At 34.7% G+C, this 15255-nt stretch overlaps 3 protein-coding genes across 4 annotated transcripts; 2 read left to right on the forward strand and 1 right to left on the reverse strand.

Annotated features, from left to right (window-relative positions):
- Window positions 1–23: 23 nt before the first annotated feature.
- On the forward strand, window positions 24–4228 carry LOC120473546 (early activation antigen CD69). The gene is given in 9 exon segments (XM_039663452.2): window positions 24–226; window positions 513–648; window positions 881–968; window positions 1927–2004; window positions 2098–2175; window positions 2271–2410; window positions 3737–3849; window positions 3988–4115; window positions 4118–4228. Coding segments are annotated over 7 exon segments (630 nt in total). The 5' UTR covers window positions 24–226; window positions 513–648; window positions 881–901; the 3' UTR covers window positions 4144–4228.
- A 1194-nt stretch (window positions 4229–5422) lies between these two features.
- asgrl1 (asialoglycoprotein receptor like 1) lies at window positions 5423–12274 on the forward strand. 2 transcript variants are annotated; one of them, XM_089119481.1, is made up of 8 exons: window positions 5423–5536; window positions 5979–6062; window positions 6716–6799; window positions 6894–6984; window positions 7088–7137; window positions 7831–7970; window positions 8053–8165; window positions 9388–12274. In XM_089119481.1, exons 2-8 carry the CDS (start codon window positions 5981–5983, stop codon window positions 9548–9550), a joined length of 723 nt encoding a protein of 240 aa, XP_088975607.1. In that variant the 5' UTR covers window positions 5423–5536; window positions 5979–5980; the 3' UTR covers window positions 9551–12274. The 2 variants fall into 2 exon arrangements, with proteins under 2 accessions (XP_088975607.1, XP_039519384.2); XM_039663450.2 differs by having other exon boundaries at window positions 5424–5536; window positions 6894–6986; window positions 7084–7137.
- Window positions 11274–14272, reverse strand: pla2g1b (phospholipase A2, group IB (pancreas)). The gene is made up of 4 exons (XM_039663408.2): window positions 14181–14272; window positions 13309–13459; window positions 11833–11966; window positions 11274–11460 (listed from the first exon to the last, which is right to left on the reverse strand). Exons 1-4 carry the CDS (start codon window positions 14227–14229, stop codon window positions 11339–11341), a joined length of 456 nt encoding a protein of 151 aa, XP_039519342.2. The 5' UTR covers window positions 14230–14272; the 3' UTR covers window positions 11274–11338.
- Window positions 14273–15255: the final 983 nt, after the last annotated feature.

The following is a 15255-nucleotide window of genomic DNA, read 5'->3' on the forward strand; positions in this document are numbered from 1 at the left end:
CACCCCCATGTCATCCAAAATGTCCATGTCTTTCTTTCTTCAGTCGAAAAGAAATTAAGGTTTTTGATGAAAACATTCCAGGATTTCTCCATATAATGGACTTCAATGGGAACCAAACGGTTCAAGCTCCAAATGAGTGTTTCATTGCAGCTTTAAAGGGCTTTAAGTGCTAACGTAACTAAAAGTAGTGGATGTCACTGAAGCTTGGGCTTCAGGCTTTGAATCTGTGAGTGAAACAATTGAATCGCTTTACTTGTCATGAATAAGCGTCATGTTTTCAATTAGCTGTACGAATCAACTCAGTGGTAGGCTAATGCAAGTATTATGGTTAACATGCACTAACAACATGACCTATTAGAAACATATCATTAGCCGATGACATTCTACTACTTTAATTCTAGTTTAGAGTAGTGAAGCTCGTGCACAGTTGTTTTTCTTTTTACCACTACGGTATTTATACTTTATAGTTATTTTGTCATGCATTTCTGGCAACTGCAATGTTTTTTTGGCAGAAACCCTAGAACTGCGGTTTGGCCGGGTGGAAAGGACCAGCCTCTCCGGCGTCATCCGGCCATTCCACGGAATCTTCACTCTCCAAATTGTGCCATGGAAAACTAGCCTATGTGTTGCAAGGAAACAAGTTGATCAGTAAGTTGAAGTTGTCTTAAAATATTATTTACGCATTGAAGATTCAATAACTGCACTTCATCAGTGTTTACCTATTGTTTATTATGTGTTTGTGCATAGTACATTTGCAATGTTGCACGGATTTAATGCGACGCAATTTAACCAATTGTATTTCAGAGAACGTTGTGAAGTGGCATTTTCTTACATTATCGTTAGATAATCACTTGATTTATACTTTTGTCTTTACATTCAGGCTATAGGCTGACCTCAAGGAATGCAGGCTAACAATCTCTCAGATGATGTGGAGGGAAATCCTGACCGGGAGGATCCCTTCCAACAACGCAAGTTGCAGCTTATTAAAGCAGACATGGCTATGGGTGTTGGCTGCTCTTTACAGCCGATAGCGGGACACTTGGCACACTTTTCTATCCTTTGTCCCCCATCACATACTTTAGAATACATTTGATAGCTTATACACTTTGATAGCTTAAACTCATCCTGTGGAAAATCAAATTTGAGGGTCCAGTTAAATTTGTAAAAGATCAAATTCCGTAAACTTAAACTTTCTCAGAGTGCTTTCTCACACTTTATATTTTTTTTAAGTGAATTGCTTTCACTTCTGCAATAATCTGCTGAGTTTAAAGGAATACTTCACCCAAAATGAAAATGATCCCATAATTAACTCACCCTCAAGCCATCTTAGGTGTATATGACTTTCTTCTTTCAGCCGAACATAATCTAAGTTATATTAAATAATATCTTGGGTCTGTAATGGCATTCAATAGTGCCTGAGTTTCTGAAGCTCCAAAAAGCACATCCATCATAAAAGTAATCATTACGACTCCAGTGGGTTAATAAATGCCTTCTGAAGTGAAGTGATGAGTTTTAATAAGATATATAAACTATAAACTACAATCCCTGGCACTGATGTATGATGTAGGCGTAGAATGTATGAACACTGAAGCGCAGAGGATAAAGCAAAACCAAACACCGGTCACAAGTTAGGAGTCTAAACGTTTTAAAGGATGGATGTGCTTTTTGGGGCTAAAAACTCAGACACTATTCGATGGCATTACAAAGCTGGGAAAAGCCTGGGTAATGTTTAATGTGACTTAATGACATGTTGAAGTGAAATATGCTGGTATCTGGAACTGTTTTGCAGGCTTTACATCAGCTCATTTTGAAATAAAGTGCTTGCTCAAGATAGCCCTAATTTAAAGTCTGTTCTAAACTGTTTAATTTGGGCATTTCAAATCTATTTACGGTACTATTTCTTTTTTTCCCCCATGCTGTGTTCAGGCAAAGTGGCTTGTGTCATGTTCACGGTTCTCCTCATCCTTTCATTCTTGGTAATAGGAATCGTAACAGGTGTCAACTGTAAGTCAGACTCATAATGATGTCAGTTGTCTCTGATGTGTTAATAATGGAGATGTAACTGGCTTGTTTTTAATTACATTTAACATGCTGAAGTCAAGAAGAATCCACAAGAAGATCAGACCAGAGGTCTTCTTTCTGATGATATTACGGCTATCCCCTTCCAGTACAAAGGTGATGTCAGTAAAATCACAAAGCTCTAATAAATTGTATAATTATTGGAACGCAAGTGTTGTCTATAGTCGTGTGTTTTGTTCCATCAAATACAGGGCGCTGCACGGATGGTTGGGTTTCCTATAAGAACACCTGTTATTTGTTAGTGAATGTTTATGGGACGTGGGAAACATCACAGTCTTTTTGCCGCAACAATGGGGCGCACTTGATGGTTGTGAACAGCGAGGAGGAGCTGGTAAGGACATGGATACAGACATGTTGGTGGACTGTATATATTTTTATCCTCATTTACACTACTGTTCAAAAGTTTGAGATTAGTATGATTTTTTTAAAGAAACTGTATCGATCATATGTGACAGTAAATGTTTTGTTTATAATGTTACAACAAATTTCTGCACTGTTTTCAACATTGATAATAATTAGAAATGTTTCTTGAGTAGCAAACCAGCATATTAGAATAATTTACACATCTATTTACTCAAGCATAATGTGACACTGAAGACTGAAGTAATGATGCTGAAAATTCAGCTTTGCGTCACAGGTATAAATTACATTTTATTAAAATAGTAAACATTTATTTTAAAGCGACATCTAACTTTTGACGCTTTAGTGGTTAATAAACAAAACTGCATGCATCCTGCATGCGGACAGTGTACCGTACATACTAGAGCCAGACCGATAAAGGATTTTGAAGGCCGATACCGATACAAATATTTTTGGGTTTTAAAATCTGATATTCCGATATATCGGCCAATATTTTATTTATTTATTTATATATATTTTTTTAAACTGGACATGATAGTCACAAATTTTGTCATGCTTATTTAAGTTAAGAGAACTGATGGGGATTATCTTTTAATTGTTATTAAAGCAATGTATGTATCGTGAACAAATCAACGAGTGTTGCCAACAGGAACGGTGTAGAGTGCCCTCTGGTGGACAAACTATACAACACCAACACTCATGACATGGTTCAAGCGTGTTTCGTCTGTTTCTGTTTTTATGTTATTTCTGAAATATTCATTTATCGGCAATTATAACTGCCGATACCGATCGTTTGGAAAATGCCTAATATCGGCCGATAATATCGGTCTGGCTCTAGTACATACATTTTCAATGGAGGGGCAGAAAGCTCTCGGACTATATCTAAAATATCTTAAACTGTGTTCCCAAGATGAACTGAGGTCTTACGGGCTTGGAATGACATGAGGGAGAGTCATTAATTACATAATTTTCTTTTTTTGGGTGAACTAACAGACATGTTGGTGGACTGTATATATGGTGGGTGAACTAACCCTTTAGTTCACCCACCTGGTCTAAAATATAAATATAATCGCTTATTATAGGCGTAACGTACGTGAACGTGATTCAGAATAAGACAAAAACACACTTTGGAAGATTGATTTCTGATGTAGGCTACTCGCCTATTTTACACATAGCAAATTTTGAACTAATAAGTTGCATAATGTATTTATGATCAAACTTTTGGATGGTATTGTATATTCTGAGAGCATAGATATTCATCATAGAAGTATATTTAAAGCACATTACTGGTTCTTAGGAGTTCATTTCAAGAACTGTCCAGAAACAGCCTGACTACTGGATAGGCCTCAAGAGGGACAAATCGGGCAAATGGTCCTGGGCTAATGGAGACGATTATCATTCAGCTCCACAGTAAGAGAGCATTGACTTCCATACTTTTGTAACATGTGTTTTATGTCATCTGTGAATACTTTTTAATTTCATTAAACAGCAGCCATACTGTATGACAGGCCAACAAGATCAATTTTTTTTGTGGTTTGTTCTTTTCAGTTTCTGGGATGAAAATCAACCTGCTCATGGTGGCTTGGAGTCCTGCGTCCACTTAAAAGGAACTGAAACAGTCCGTCGCAAGCTGTTGCATGATGCTGACTGTTACAGCGAACGCTATTTCATTTGTGAAACAAACTAGAGAAAGGCATGTGGTAGGAAACTTTACATTAGACTGTTCTTCTAAAATCCTGCCCTGGACACACACCTTCTGATAAAACTGTACTTGCCTGACTGCTGCAAATTTGATGTACTTTTGCTATGCATAAGTCACGTATTTTATAGTATTCCAGTGTAAAGTCCAGTTATATGAACACATTTGATTAGGTACCTAATTTTTGGCACAATTTCATCTGAACCTAGATATTTTGATTAAAAATACAGTATTGCTTTATCTATATTCAAACTTTTAAACTAGTGTTCAATAGGCTTCCTAGAATATCATTAAATATGATTATCTCTCTTAAAAGAGTTATAATTGTTATTATTTAAATATATTTTTAATGTGTATCTGACAAAGGCTCAGGATAAAGATCTGTTTGTTGAGATTTAATAAGCAATCATAATTCACAGTCAACTGTAGTCAAAAGTCAAGCTAACAACACAGGCAAGACAAAGAAAGTCATTGATCATAACTAGGTGTAGAATTGAGATGATGACCTCTGGTGGTGAGCCGAATAAACTGAATTTTATTTTGCGAAGATGGTACAATGGAAAATCTACTTCAATAAATCAAAACCTGTCTACTCAAAAAGGTTCAGTGGGGTTTAATATACAAATGAAAGTAGGGTTTTTGACTCAATTTTAAAGAATCCTTAATGCCAAAAAGTATTGAAGCTTGTTTCCGCCTCAGAATAAAGTTGAAAGATAATTGCAACTTTTTTCTGAATTTGAACCTCAGTACATTCAGAATTGCGTGATATAAAGTCGCAATTGCATGTTATAAAGTCAGAATTTGAAATGAGAAATAAAGAAATAACTTAATGAGAAATAATTAGTCGCAATTGTGAGAGAAAAAAAACTAGCAATTGTCTTTTAAAACGTTTTATTCTGTGGTGGGAAATAAGCTTCCATTTAAAAGGTTGTATATAAGAAGAAATGTCTTTAATGATTGCATAAAACATACATGTTTAATGGGTTATTTAAATTTTTGTAGTGATCAAAGCTTTTGTAACATTATAATTATAAAGATACTGTCACTTTGATCATTGTAATGCATTCTTTCCGAATAAAAGTATTAATTTAATGTAAAAAAACAACAACTTTGTGACGCCAATCTTATGAACGGGAGTGTACGCATCCAGCTATATTCAAAGCATAACATTTATGTCAGAGAAGAACATTTTTTATATGACGAGTTAATCAGAGTCGTTTCTGTCATATTTCAAACATGCAATTGTTACAAAAAGTCCAACAGGATGTTAGTACTGTCAATTCCGCTCTGGGAATTGGTTTAGGTGTCGTTGCGTAAGGACAGAACGACAGAGAACAGCCATCAGGACACTGACCGCAGCAGAGGAGGGAGATTCGTCAGGAACATTCACTTAAAACAGTAAGATTCACTGCATTTCAGTTATTTTTTTTTTATTTTGGATGTTCACATAAAAGCACATAAGTGTCTTCAATGTATGAACCTTCAGAAAATCCTAATTTGTCGGCAATGAGAATGTTTTTACAGTTTTCGTGGTCTTTTAAGACTGCTTGATGGCTTTCCTATTTGGTTTTGTGTGTTTTGACTCTGAAATACAGAAGTCCTTTCATTCTAATGTGTTTTTCTCCATGTTTGGGATGGATAAAGCTCAGATAGTTTGTCAGTCTAGAGGTTAATATTCAACTGCTTCATTGCATGACCTTGAAACTTGTGTGTTTAGTGCATTCAGTCTCTTTAAAAATATTTAGATGTTGGGACAAAAGTCATTAAATAAGAGAAATACATTTAATTTCAATTTTAATTATTTGGTGTAAATTCATCCTTCACCTGCCTTATTCCTCAGACATGGAATCTATATCATATGACCGGTTTACCTCTCCTGAGGCAGAAATTAATAACACTGGACAGAAATTTATACATGTATCAGGTGAGAATTTGTATTTATTTATTTATTTTTTCAGTTTTTGAAATGAATGATTGTAAATTGTGCTTTGTTGAAAATATTGACTCAAAATTAAGAACAAATCTACCATGCCACCTTACTAAGAAAGACAAACATTTCAAGTACCTGGAAAAGAGGGTGAAATACCAAATCCTTATTTGCTGAATAAATATATTGACACTCCATGATAACCCAGCTAACAAGAAACTTTCTCGGATCTTTGGCTAACGTTCTGGCAAGGTTCTCTCAAACATTCATCCAGTAGCCATAGTTTGTATGTTTAAAGTGGTCTTTAATAGCGTTAGCTCAAAAACATTTATACATCGTTCATCGTTCAAATCATTTAGTTGGACTTTAGGCTAACTTACTATTTGTTTATGGTTCAGAGAACATTTAAATGTAAAGTTCCCATCATATTTGCAAAGTTATATAGTTTTCTCTAACGTTCACATAACCAAGAAAAATATTAAAAAAAAAAAATTGTACTTTTTGAATGTTCTGAGAACATTCGGGAATAACGTTGTCATAACTTAATGGGAACGTTAGCAAAACATTCTCATAACATTTGTTCAGAATATAGTTTTTCAGTCCATGTTTGTTTCATATTCTTTTGTTATAACTTTAATTCTTTCCTATAGGTAGACAAAACAGAAAGATGTACATAATATATGGCGTCCTCATCCTCTATGTGTTTATACTAACGCTGGCCGTAGGAATTAAAAGTATGTTGTGAGCATTTAACTTCCACAATTTATGTCAAATTTAACAAAACCTATTGGATTTTTACCAAAGTGATTTGATTATGATTTTTAAAAGTCTCCCAGGTCAGCCAAGAGGTCGCTGATGTTAGACTTTCTGTGGAGTCTCTCGTTGCCTCCGTTAAAAAGGGCCCTGAAGCTCTGCAATTTGGTAAATAAAGAACCATTTTTATGGTTTATGCATATACCAGCAATATTAATTTGTTGTGACTTTTATAATTAATTTAATCTTTTTTTTTTCCACCCAGAAAATGGTCATTTCTCTGAGCTTGTGATGACCGAGCATGTGATCCCGGTGCAAGGTGAGGCTCCTCATGACAGTGGGGTCCAAAAGTCAAAGACCACTATTGAGAATACACTTTGAATCTGTACATTTTATAATTGAATAATAATACTACTAATAATATATCACCAGCATAACAATTTGAGTAAAACGTTTAATTGAAAAATCTCACCATTAAAAGACATGTCCCAATCACACAATTATAATGTTCTCATTATAATTGTATGTGTATTATATATGACAGACTTGAGCTGCACATATTGCACTTAGCTATATTTTCCTTTTCGAAGTGATTCCAATCATATTTCAAGCAATTCAAAATCATCATGGCGTACATGGCGCATCTGAAGTGTTTCAACTAAAGGAAATTAACTATTAATAATTGGCTTAAATATATTTTAACGATGATATAAAAAAATGAACAAATATGCCGAAATGGTGGCCGATATTTTGCCCATCCTTAGTATTTGGTTTCTCATCAGCTTGAGCTTCAATGGAAGAATATCTGACTCTATAGAACATAGACATAGAACATAGTTACAAATGTTCAACTTTTAAACAGAGCTGTAAAGTAATCCTATTTATATTTTTTTCTATTAGATTATGAATCCCAGATTCTCTACGTGGACTCGAATTTTGGACTTGGAATTTTGTGCTTGGCAGTGAAACCTGTCTGATTTAATTTTTATTATATGCATGTTTAACTTTACAGGTCCCTGCCAGGAAGACTGGGTGTTTTATAAAGACTCATGCTACTTTCAGTCTTCAGTAAAGAAGAGCTGGCAACTTGCTGAGAACAACTGTATCCAGAAAGGATCACACTTAGTTGTTGTCAATGACATGGCTGAGCTTGTAAGACAAGAACACACACAGCAACACAATTATTTGAGTCTTATGTGAGGTTAAATATGAGTTTGGTCTCTTTTTAAACCAGGACTTCCTATCTTCGATCATGAAGACGTCTAACAGCTACTGGATTGGGCTTGTTGAGAAAGAAAAGGAAAAATGGTCCTGGGTAGATGGAACTGAATATAGTGCTACTGAACAGTAAGAATGAATATAAAATAATGAGAGAAGGTCAATGGGGGAAATGCGTCTATATGCACTAATGCTTTTTTGGATTTTACCTGTAGCACTTTAGTTTAGGGTTCAAGTTTCACTAACTTGTTACTTATTAGCATGCATATTACTAGGATATTGTCTGTTTATTATATTGTCTGTTTAATGCCTTTTTCTGCATGACCATATTCTATTTAATCCTACACAATACCTAAACATAACAACTACCTTACTATAACAGTAAGTAGGTTCTTGATGCAAAAAAACTGAAAAAAAAGGTTCACTGATGCAAAAGTCATAGTTAATAGTTAATGGTGAGAAATGGACCCTAAACTAAAGTGTGACCAGTAAATTCAGTTCTTGTCTCCCAAATGAAAGAACCAATTGAACTGCTTGAAACAAGTCATTTGTAATTCCAGTCTCATGTCCTGCACGAACCTATGTAGGTTTGTAACAAGTCCTGTTCCGCATACATACTGTGTACTTATTGCAATTACAGGGCAAACCTAACCTTAATATAGTTATAGTTATATTACCAGTTCTTTCTTGGGTAAGTACACAAGTACATGTACTGCAAAATAGTGTAATCATAAATGTCGGCCTAAGGTCTTTATTGGCTGCCTGTTAACGTCTACTTTGACCCGCCCTCAAAACACTGTAGTTGTAGCTGAGGCCTGAAAGAGTTTAGTTTGTGTTGTCGACATGTCTTGCGATGCGAAAGCAAACCCATTTTGCAGGCACTTCTAAAGGAAGGGTACCATAGACTGTAAAAAAATTCACATGACGTCCCCTGTAGGTTTCTGAATAGCTTTTTTAAAGCCTAAAGTGAGTGGGGTCGCCATCTTGTTCGCCATCCTGTTCGTATCACTGTGTATACAAGTGCTAAAATTCAGATATGCTAATGGTGGTTTACACGCAATTACCGGTAGACCAATCACACCAAACCTGGCCATCTGACCAATCAGAGCAGACTAAGCTCTCTGGAAGGAGGGGTTTAGAAAGACCGGGTCCTTTATCAAACCGTTTCAGACACTGTGAGTAAAAAGTGATGCTGCAATGTCTATTATGAGGAGATTAAACTTTTTTTTTTTTTTTTTTTTTACTTTAAGTGGATGTAAACCAGTTGTAGGAGACGTCCAAAACAAAAATGAGGAACCTTTAAAATAGCATAAGAGTGGCACTTTAATCTAACTCTTGATGTCTATTTCAGCCTCTGGGATGAAGGTCAACCTGATGACTGGGATGTTCCTTTGAATGGTGAGGACTGTGGGCAGCTTCATGCTTGGTCATCAAGTAGTCGGAAGCTGTGGAATGATGCGGACTGTACGCTCGCTTTTCTTTACTTCTGTGAGAGCAAACCCAAGAGCCACTGAAAAATAATTAACCTCAAACACAGCAAAATGTCTTAAAGGGATAGTTCACTTTGAAATTAATTTTTGATATGTTTTAACTTAACTCAAGGGCATCCAAGATGTAGGTGTCTTAAGTATTTTCAATTTTGATATTTTAGGTCAAACCGTTGTTGTCTGTCAGTCATATAATGGAGGTATATGGGGTCCACTTCAAAGAGCATGCATAGAGAAGTCCAAATTAAACATGATTTAATGACTCTTTTGATGGCCTAAGACACGAAATGAGTGGTTTCTGTGAGAAAACAAACAGTATTTATATCGTTTTTACCTCTTGTAAATCACAGCCACATCCAAGTGATCTGAGGGCGCGGGCGCTTTGGTCTGCGCAAGCGCCGGAAGTTATCTCTCGCGCAGTTGCGAAATTCAACATTGTCTGTTGATATATCGAAATCGTCTTCCATTGCGATTTCCTGTATATCTAAATATGTTTAGATCTTCACAGAAATCTCTGTGTAAACAATGAGTGGCGTATACACGCGAGATAGCACTTCCGACGCTTACGCAGACCAAGCGCCCGTGCCCTCAGATCACTTGGACGTGGCTGTGGTTACAAGAGGTAAAACGATATAAATACTGTTAGTTTTCTCACACAAACCGCTCGTTTCGTGTCTTAGGCCATCAATGTGTCCTTACATTTACGAGTCATTAAATCATGTTTAATTTGGACTTCTCTGTGCATGCTCTTTGAGGTGGTGACCATAGACCTGCATTATATGACTGACAGACAACAATGGTTTGACCTAAAAATATCAAAATTGAAAATACTGTGGAAACAAAGACACCTACATCTTGGATGCCCTTAAAACAAAAATTAATTTCAAAGTGAACTATCCCTTTAAGAGAACCCTTCTTAAGCAACATTTTTGCTTTTTTTCCAGTAAATATATTTTAACATCTTTATTTCAGTGGCAGGATTGTAGATAATAGACTTATGAGAAGATACAGCTTGAATTAAAAGTTGAAGTTTTCCGTAAAGTAGTTTTTATTTTCTTAATTTAAGCGCAAATGTTGGACCAGTTTTTAGATTTGTGCTAAAAAAAAATGCCAATGGAGCAAAGATTATAATAAGCATTACTTTAAGGTCAATTTTCTATAAACGTATTATCTATTATTAAACTATTAATATCTAAGGAAAATTTGCTTCTCAAGTGCACTAAACTAAGGATGTTTAGGTGTTTTTATTTGAAAGACTGAAGACAATTATTTTTCAGTGTATACTACATAATGTAAAATATCATTATTTAAAAAAAAATAATGCGACAGTACTTAAGTATCCATGCAGGATTGCAACCAAAAAATATATATTTTTAGGAATATTTTAGTTAATTCATTAGAGGTCATATTGTGACCTATTTGAAAAAAAATATTTTCTTAATCAGTATTTTTGGCTTTATAAACAAGGTAAATTTACTTGAGAAGCAATTGCAAAAGATTATATGACTCATTTTCAGAGAACATAAGTTTTGTTTTTCATCCCCCATTGGCAAATTGTTTTTAGTTGTTTTTTCAGGCATAAACCTCATACAAAAAGAATATATATATATATATATATATATATATATATATATATTAAGAAAATGATAGTAAATATTATTAATTGCATTAATATTCCCATAACATAAAATAATCTCTCTGCTATATGAATCAAATATCAATTAACATGAACTCAAAATAAACAGTTACATGATGCACCATTCCTATGTTTAATGAGACTTTAAGGCCAGTCATAATACTTTATCTAGTGTCAGGTCATTTGCAGTTATCAGTAGGATAGTTGACATGCTCTTGGTTGTAACCGGCCTGTGCAAAGCATTCGGCTGCTTTTCTGTCACATTCACAGATGAACATCTCACAGGGGCTATTGTTGTCAGCTGCAAGAGACAAAACAACAGCAGTCCAGTTCAGTTCAGGTCCAGTTCCGGTCTCAGTTACTAACAGAGGCTCAGATTTAGCTTTCAGAACAGTCTGGCAAGGCTTTCTCAGAGTTAGGAACAAACATTCTTCCAGTAACCTTTGAATTTATCTGGTCTTTAAAAAAAAAACATTATCTACATCATTCATGAAACATTTTAGTATCTAACATTTAAAAATGTTACAACATTTCCATGTTTGTAAAATGGAATTCTAACATTCGCATTACCAAAAACTGGACAGAGAACATCTAGAAATAAAGTTGTCATAACATATTGGGAACATTGGCAAAATGTTCTTTTATAACATATTTTTGTTAGCTTGGGACTTACCATTGCAGCTGATTTTCCTTGCCGATTTGTCGCATGAGAATGAATATATTTCAGTATAGGGGTTGTCTAAGATACCCCAGCAGTCATCCTGCTGCCACGAGTCTGTATAACACTGATCATGCACCTGACAGCACCTAGAGAGCAATAGACAATGCAGTGGCTATGTTTATAAAGTATGTCGCCCTTCCTCTTTGATTAATAATTGTATTTCAAGAGATTTGCTACTTGCCTGCTGTGTGGGGAAAAAAATGTAACAATCCATCACCTAATTAATATTCATGAGCCAAGTTGATAAGTATACCAATCCAAGCTTTTTCTGAAAAGCTCCTAAAGTAATGTTTAAATTGCTGAACTTTAATACATTCTTGTCATCAAATGCTCTCAAGAGAATTACCAATGCACTGATTTTTCCTGCAAAAATAAAATAAACCTGAAATCAAAATGAACAGTTTTTTTTTTTTTTTTTTTTTTTACGGAATAGGTTATTGCAGTATTTATTGATAGATAATGTATATATTGATTTATTCATGCACATTTGTTGTTATTTTTTATTCATGTGCCTTCATAATCTTATTAATCAAAAATAACTTCCATCCCTCTTACTGCTCTGATGAAGTGTTTACATGTAAGGGCGGCACAACCTGTCACTCAAATGCACTGTAAAAATGAATATGTTATATCTAATCAATACAATTGTGACAACAGATTACAAGCAATATTATTAATTAAATTTAACAAATTAGAACGGAGGAACGGAGACTTTTAAGAAACGGAGTTCCTTGAGTATAATTTAAACCAAATATAAACAACAATATGTGAATAACAGATAGACGTCAAAGATGAATGAAGATCTCTTTATTTTATATTGCCAATATTGACACCTGATGTTAACAAGCAGAATCACTGGAGAAACCCATAATTAACCATTATTCACCTCACCATTATGGTGATCAATGTTTGTTATAGTTGGGTTCTTGACCCTTAAGTCATTCACTTTAAGTTTTGTTTGGCTGATATAAAAGTGAGGCTGAGTTAAAACAGTCAGATGAACAAATAGAAAAGGTTATCTGATGGTGTTGGTTATGTTTTAATATAATATTTTTTTTTTCACAATCATTTGACTGGTTAACTTTTATACTGGTTAACTTTTAAGGAATTAATTTGATTAATTATTACTCAATTCTAATTTGTTAAATTTAATTAATAATATTGCTTGTAATCTGTTGCCACAATTGTATTGCTGCAATTTCATTTTTACAGTGTGACATCACTTGCAGCAAAAGCAAAACTAAATCATCCAATCAATTCCTGGTGGACAAAAAAAATCAAGTCTAGTAAAGAAAGGATTATATCGCAACTTCGGTTTCACGCTGACTTTAATTTGTCCATCGTGCATTTTTCGGCATTTGTATAATTTATAAAGTGTCCATTAAACCTTTCAGTCAGAGCAGGCCGAAGTGTTGTTTTTAATCTGACCTGTCCAGTTCATCCACCGGGTTGCCCGAGCCTCCTTTGCCGCAGTAACATCCGTAGTCTGCGTAGTCCAGTGCAGGCCAGCTATCGGGGATGGTGCAGAGGATCATGGACCTGAACTGCCACAACGCACGGTAGTCTACTGTCGCCAGCACTGTTAAACAATGATAGTTTATTAGTGCTTCATACCGATTATTAGCATCAAAATAATATGTAAACAACAGACTGCGTTGCTTAACCGTCCATCATTCTACTTTGTCTTTTCACACAAGGCTATCGCTTCAGAAGATGGAATATAGCACGTAAGTCATAGGCCTACTGTGCATTTTTATGATGGGCTAGTTAGTTCTTTTGCATTAGGCCTACTTTTCGAGCTTGGCAGCCCCAGTTCTCATTCAATACCATTGAATGAAAAATAAAGGTCAATGTGTTCGTTAAAAGATTCAACAACTTTTTGTATTCCACAGAAGAAAGAATGTCATACAGGTTTGGAATGACATGAGGGAGAGTAATTGTCTTGTCAGGATTACATGACACCACTCTTTTTATTCATTGTAAAGAAAGTACTTAATTTAAGTACAGTCAACTTGGATCTTTTAATAATTTCAACTTAAATTACTTTAAACTAAATTTAAAAATGAGTTGAAACTCATAAAAAAGTGTAATGTAAAACCACATGTTGTCATAAATTATTGTGTAACTATTTTGACTGACTATAGTGCAATTATTTGACTAATTAGTAAATTCTATTTTTCAAATAATTAAAAAAAAAACTATATACCACATATATTTATTAAATATTTACCATGCATAAGATAAATGATTCAAATAACATGCTCCTGTGTAATAGTAAATCACACTTTAAGTATACTCACAGGCGGGCAGACTGACACTAAGGACCACGAGAGACAGAAAGGAGTGCATGGTGAAGAAGACCACATAAACAGGTGTGTTTTGCTGATTTTATAGGCCTAGAACTTATTATAACCTTGATGGGCGGAGCTCAATCACTGATAAGCCAACATTGTGAACATGTGAGATATGTTAATACAGTATATATATTCACGGACAAAAATCATGAACATACAGTTTGTTGATGAGATCTTTACAGCTTTGTGCAAGTTGATTGTGTTTATTTAGACTTAATGTGTGTGTGTGTTTGTGTGTGTGTGTGTTTGAGTTTGTGTGTGTGTTTTGTTCTTTGGGAACATGAGCATGTGTTGGTAATTTGAACAGCTGGTACAAGAATTCGTTTTTCTCGAAAAAGTATGAGACTTTCATAAAGCCCTGGAAAAAGTTGCGAAACGCATGAGTAGCCTTCATGCAAACCAGCTGACAGCACACAAGAGGTTTTTTGACCAAATAACAATGTTGTCATTGTTGAATTGTTAGATATGCATGCACATTTCACTGATTGCAGCCTATTTTGTTGCCATATCAGAGTGACCATAAATGCAACAAGAGCAGTGATGATAAAGCTGATCTCTCTGGATGCTGAACTGCAAACACTCGAGGGCAGATGTGTATTGGAGGCGTAGGGGGATTGAGAGAAACACTCCGCCACTGCCTTGAAAGTACATGAAAGTACTTGATTATAAGTTAACTTTAGTGTGTTTTCAATGTTACATTTAAAGTGAATATATTTATTATAATATATTATTTGCTATTAACTGTACATTTTAGTTTCAGTAGATTTGGCTGTACACTTTAACCATGTTTCTAAGACAATAGTTTTAAAATTAAATAGGCCTATGCATTAAATCTTTTAGTTCTCTTTTAGTTTATTCTTAGCTAAAAACACTTAGTTCTTTCAAAAATATATGTGCTCATTAATGTATATTTACTAAGTTCAAGTAATAAAGTATTCTCGTGAGTGTATAATATGCCATTGAAAATACACACGGGTAAGGGGTTCTAATGTCGGTCTCCCCTCCATCTTGAAAGTACATT

This window comes from Pimephales promelas, chromosome 14 (genome assembly GCF_988280905.1).
Source record: "Pimephales promelas chromosome 14, fPimPro1.hap1.1, whole genome shotgun sequence".
NCBI lineage: Eukaryota > Metazoa > Chordata > Actinopteri > Cypriniformes > Leuciscidae > Pimephales > Pimephales promelas.

What these genes read in the sequence shown, in the direction of transcription:
- asgrl1 (XM_039663450.2), top strand. Translation starts at nt 5,981, where the DNA reads ATGGAATCTATATCATATGACCGGTTTACCTCTCCTGAGGCAGAAATT. An exon ending in GCATGTGATCCCGGTGCAAG is followed by an intron (nt 7,138 to 7,830) that starts GTGAGGCTCCTC and finishes TTAACTTTACAG; the next exon opens with GTCCCTGCCAGGAAGACTGG. An exon ending in GAATATAGTGCTACTGAACA is followed by an intron (nt 8,166 to 9,387) that starts GTAAGAATGAAT and finishes TGTCTATTTCAG; the next exon opens with CCTCTGGGATGAAGGTCAAC.
- pla2g1b (XM_039663408.2), bottom strand. Translation starts at nt 14,229, where the DNA reads ATGCACTCCTTTCTGTCTCTCGTGGTCCTTAGTGTCAGTCTGCCCGCC. An exon ending in CCGGTGGATGAACTGGACAG is followed by an intron (nt 11,967 to 13,308) that starts GTCAGATTAAAA and finishes ATTGCTCTCTAG; the next exon opens with GTGCTGTCAGGTGCATGATC. An exon ending in AAGGAAAATCAGCTGCAATG is followed by an intron (nt 11,461 to 11,832) that starts GTAAGTCCCAAG and finishes TGTCTCTTGCAG; the next exon opens with CTGACAACAATAGCCCCTGT.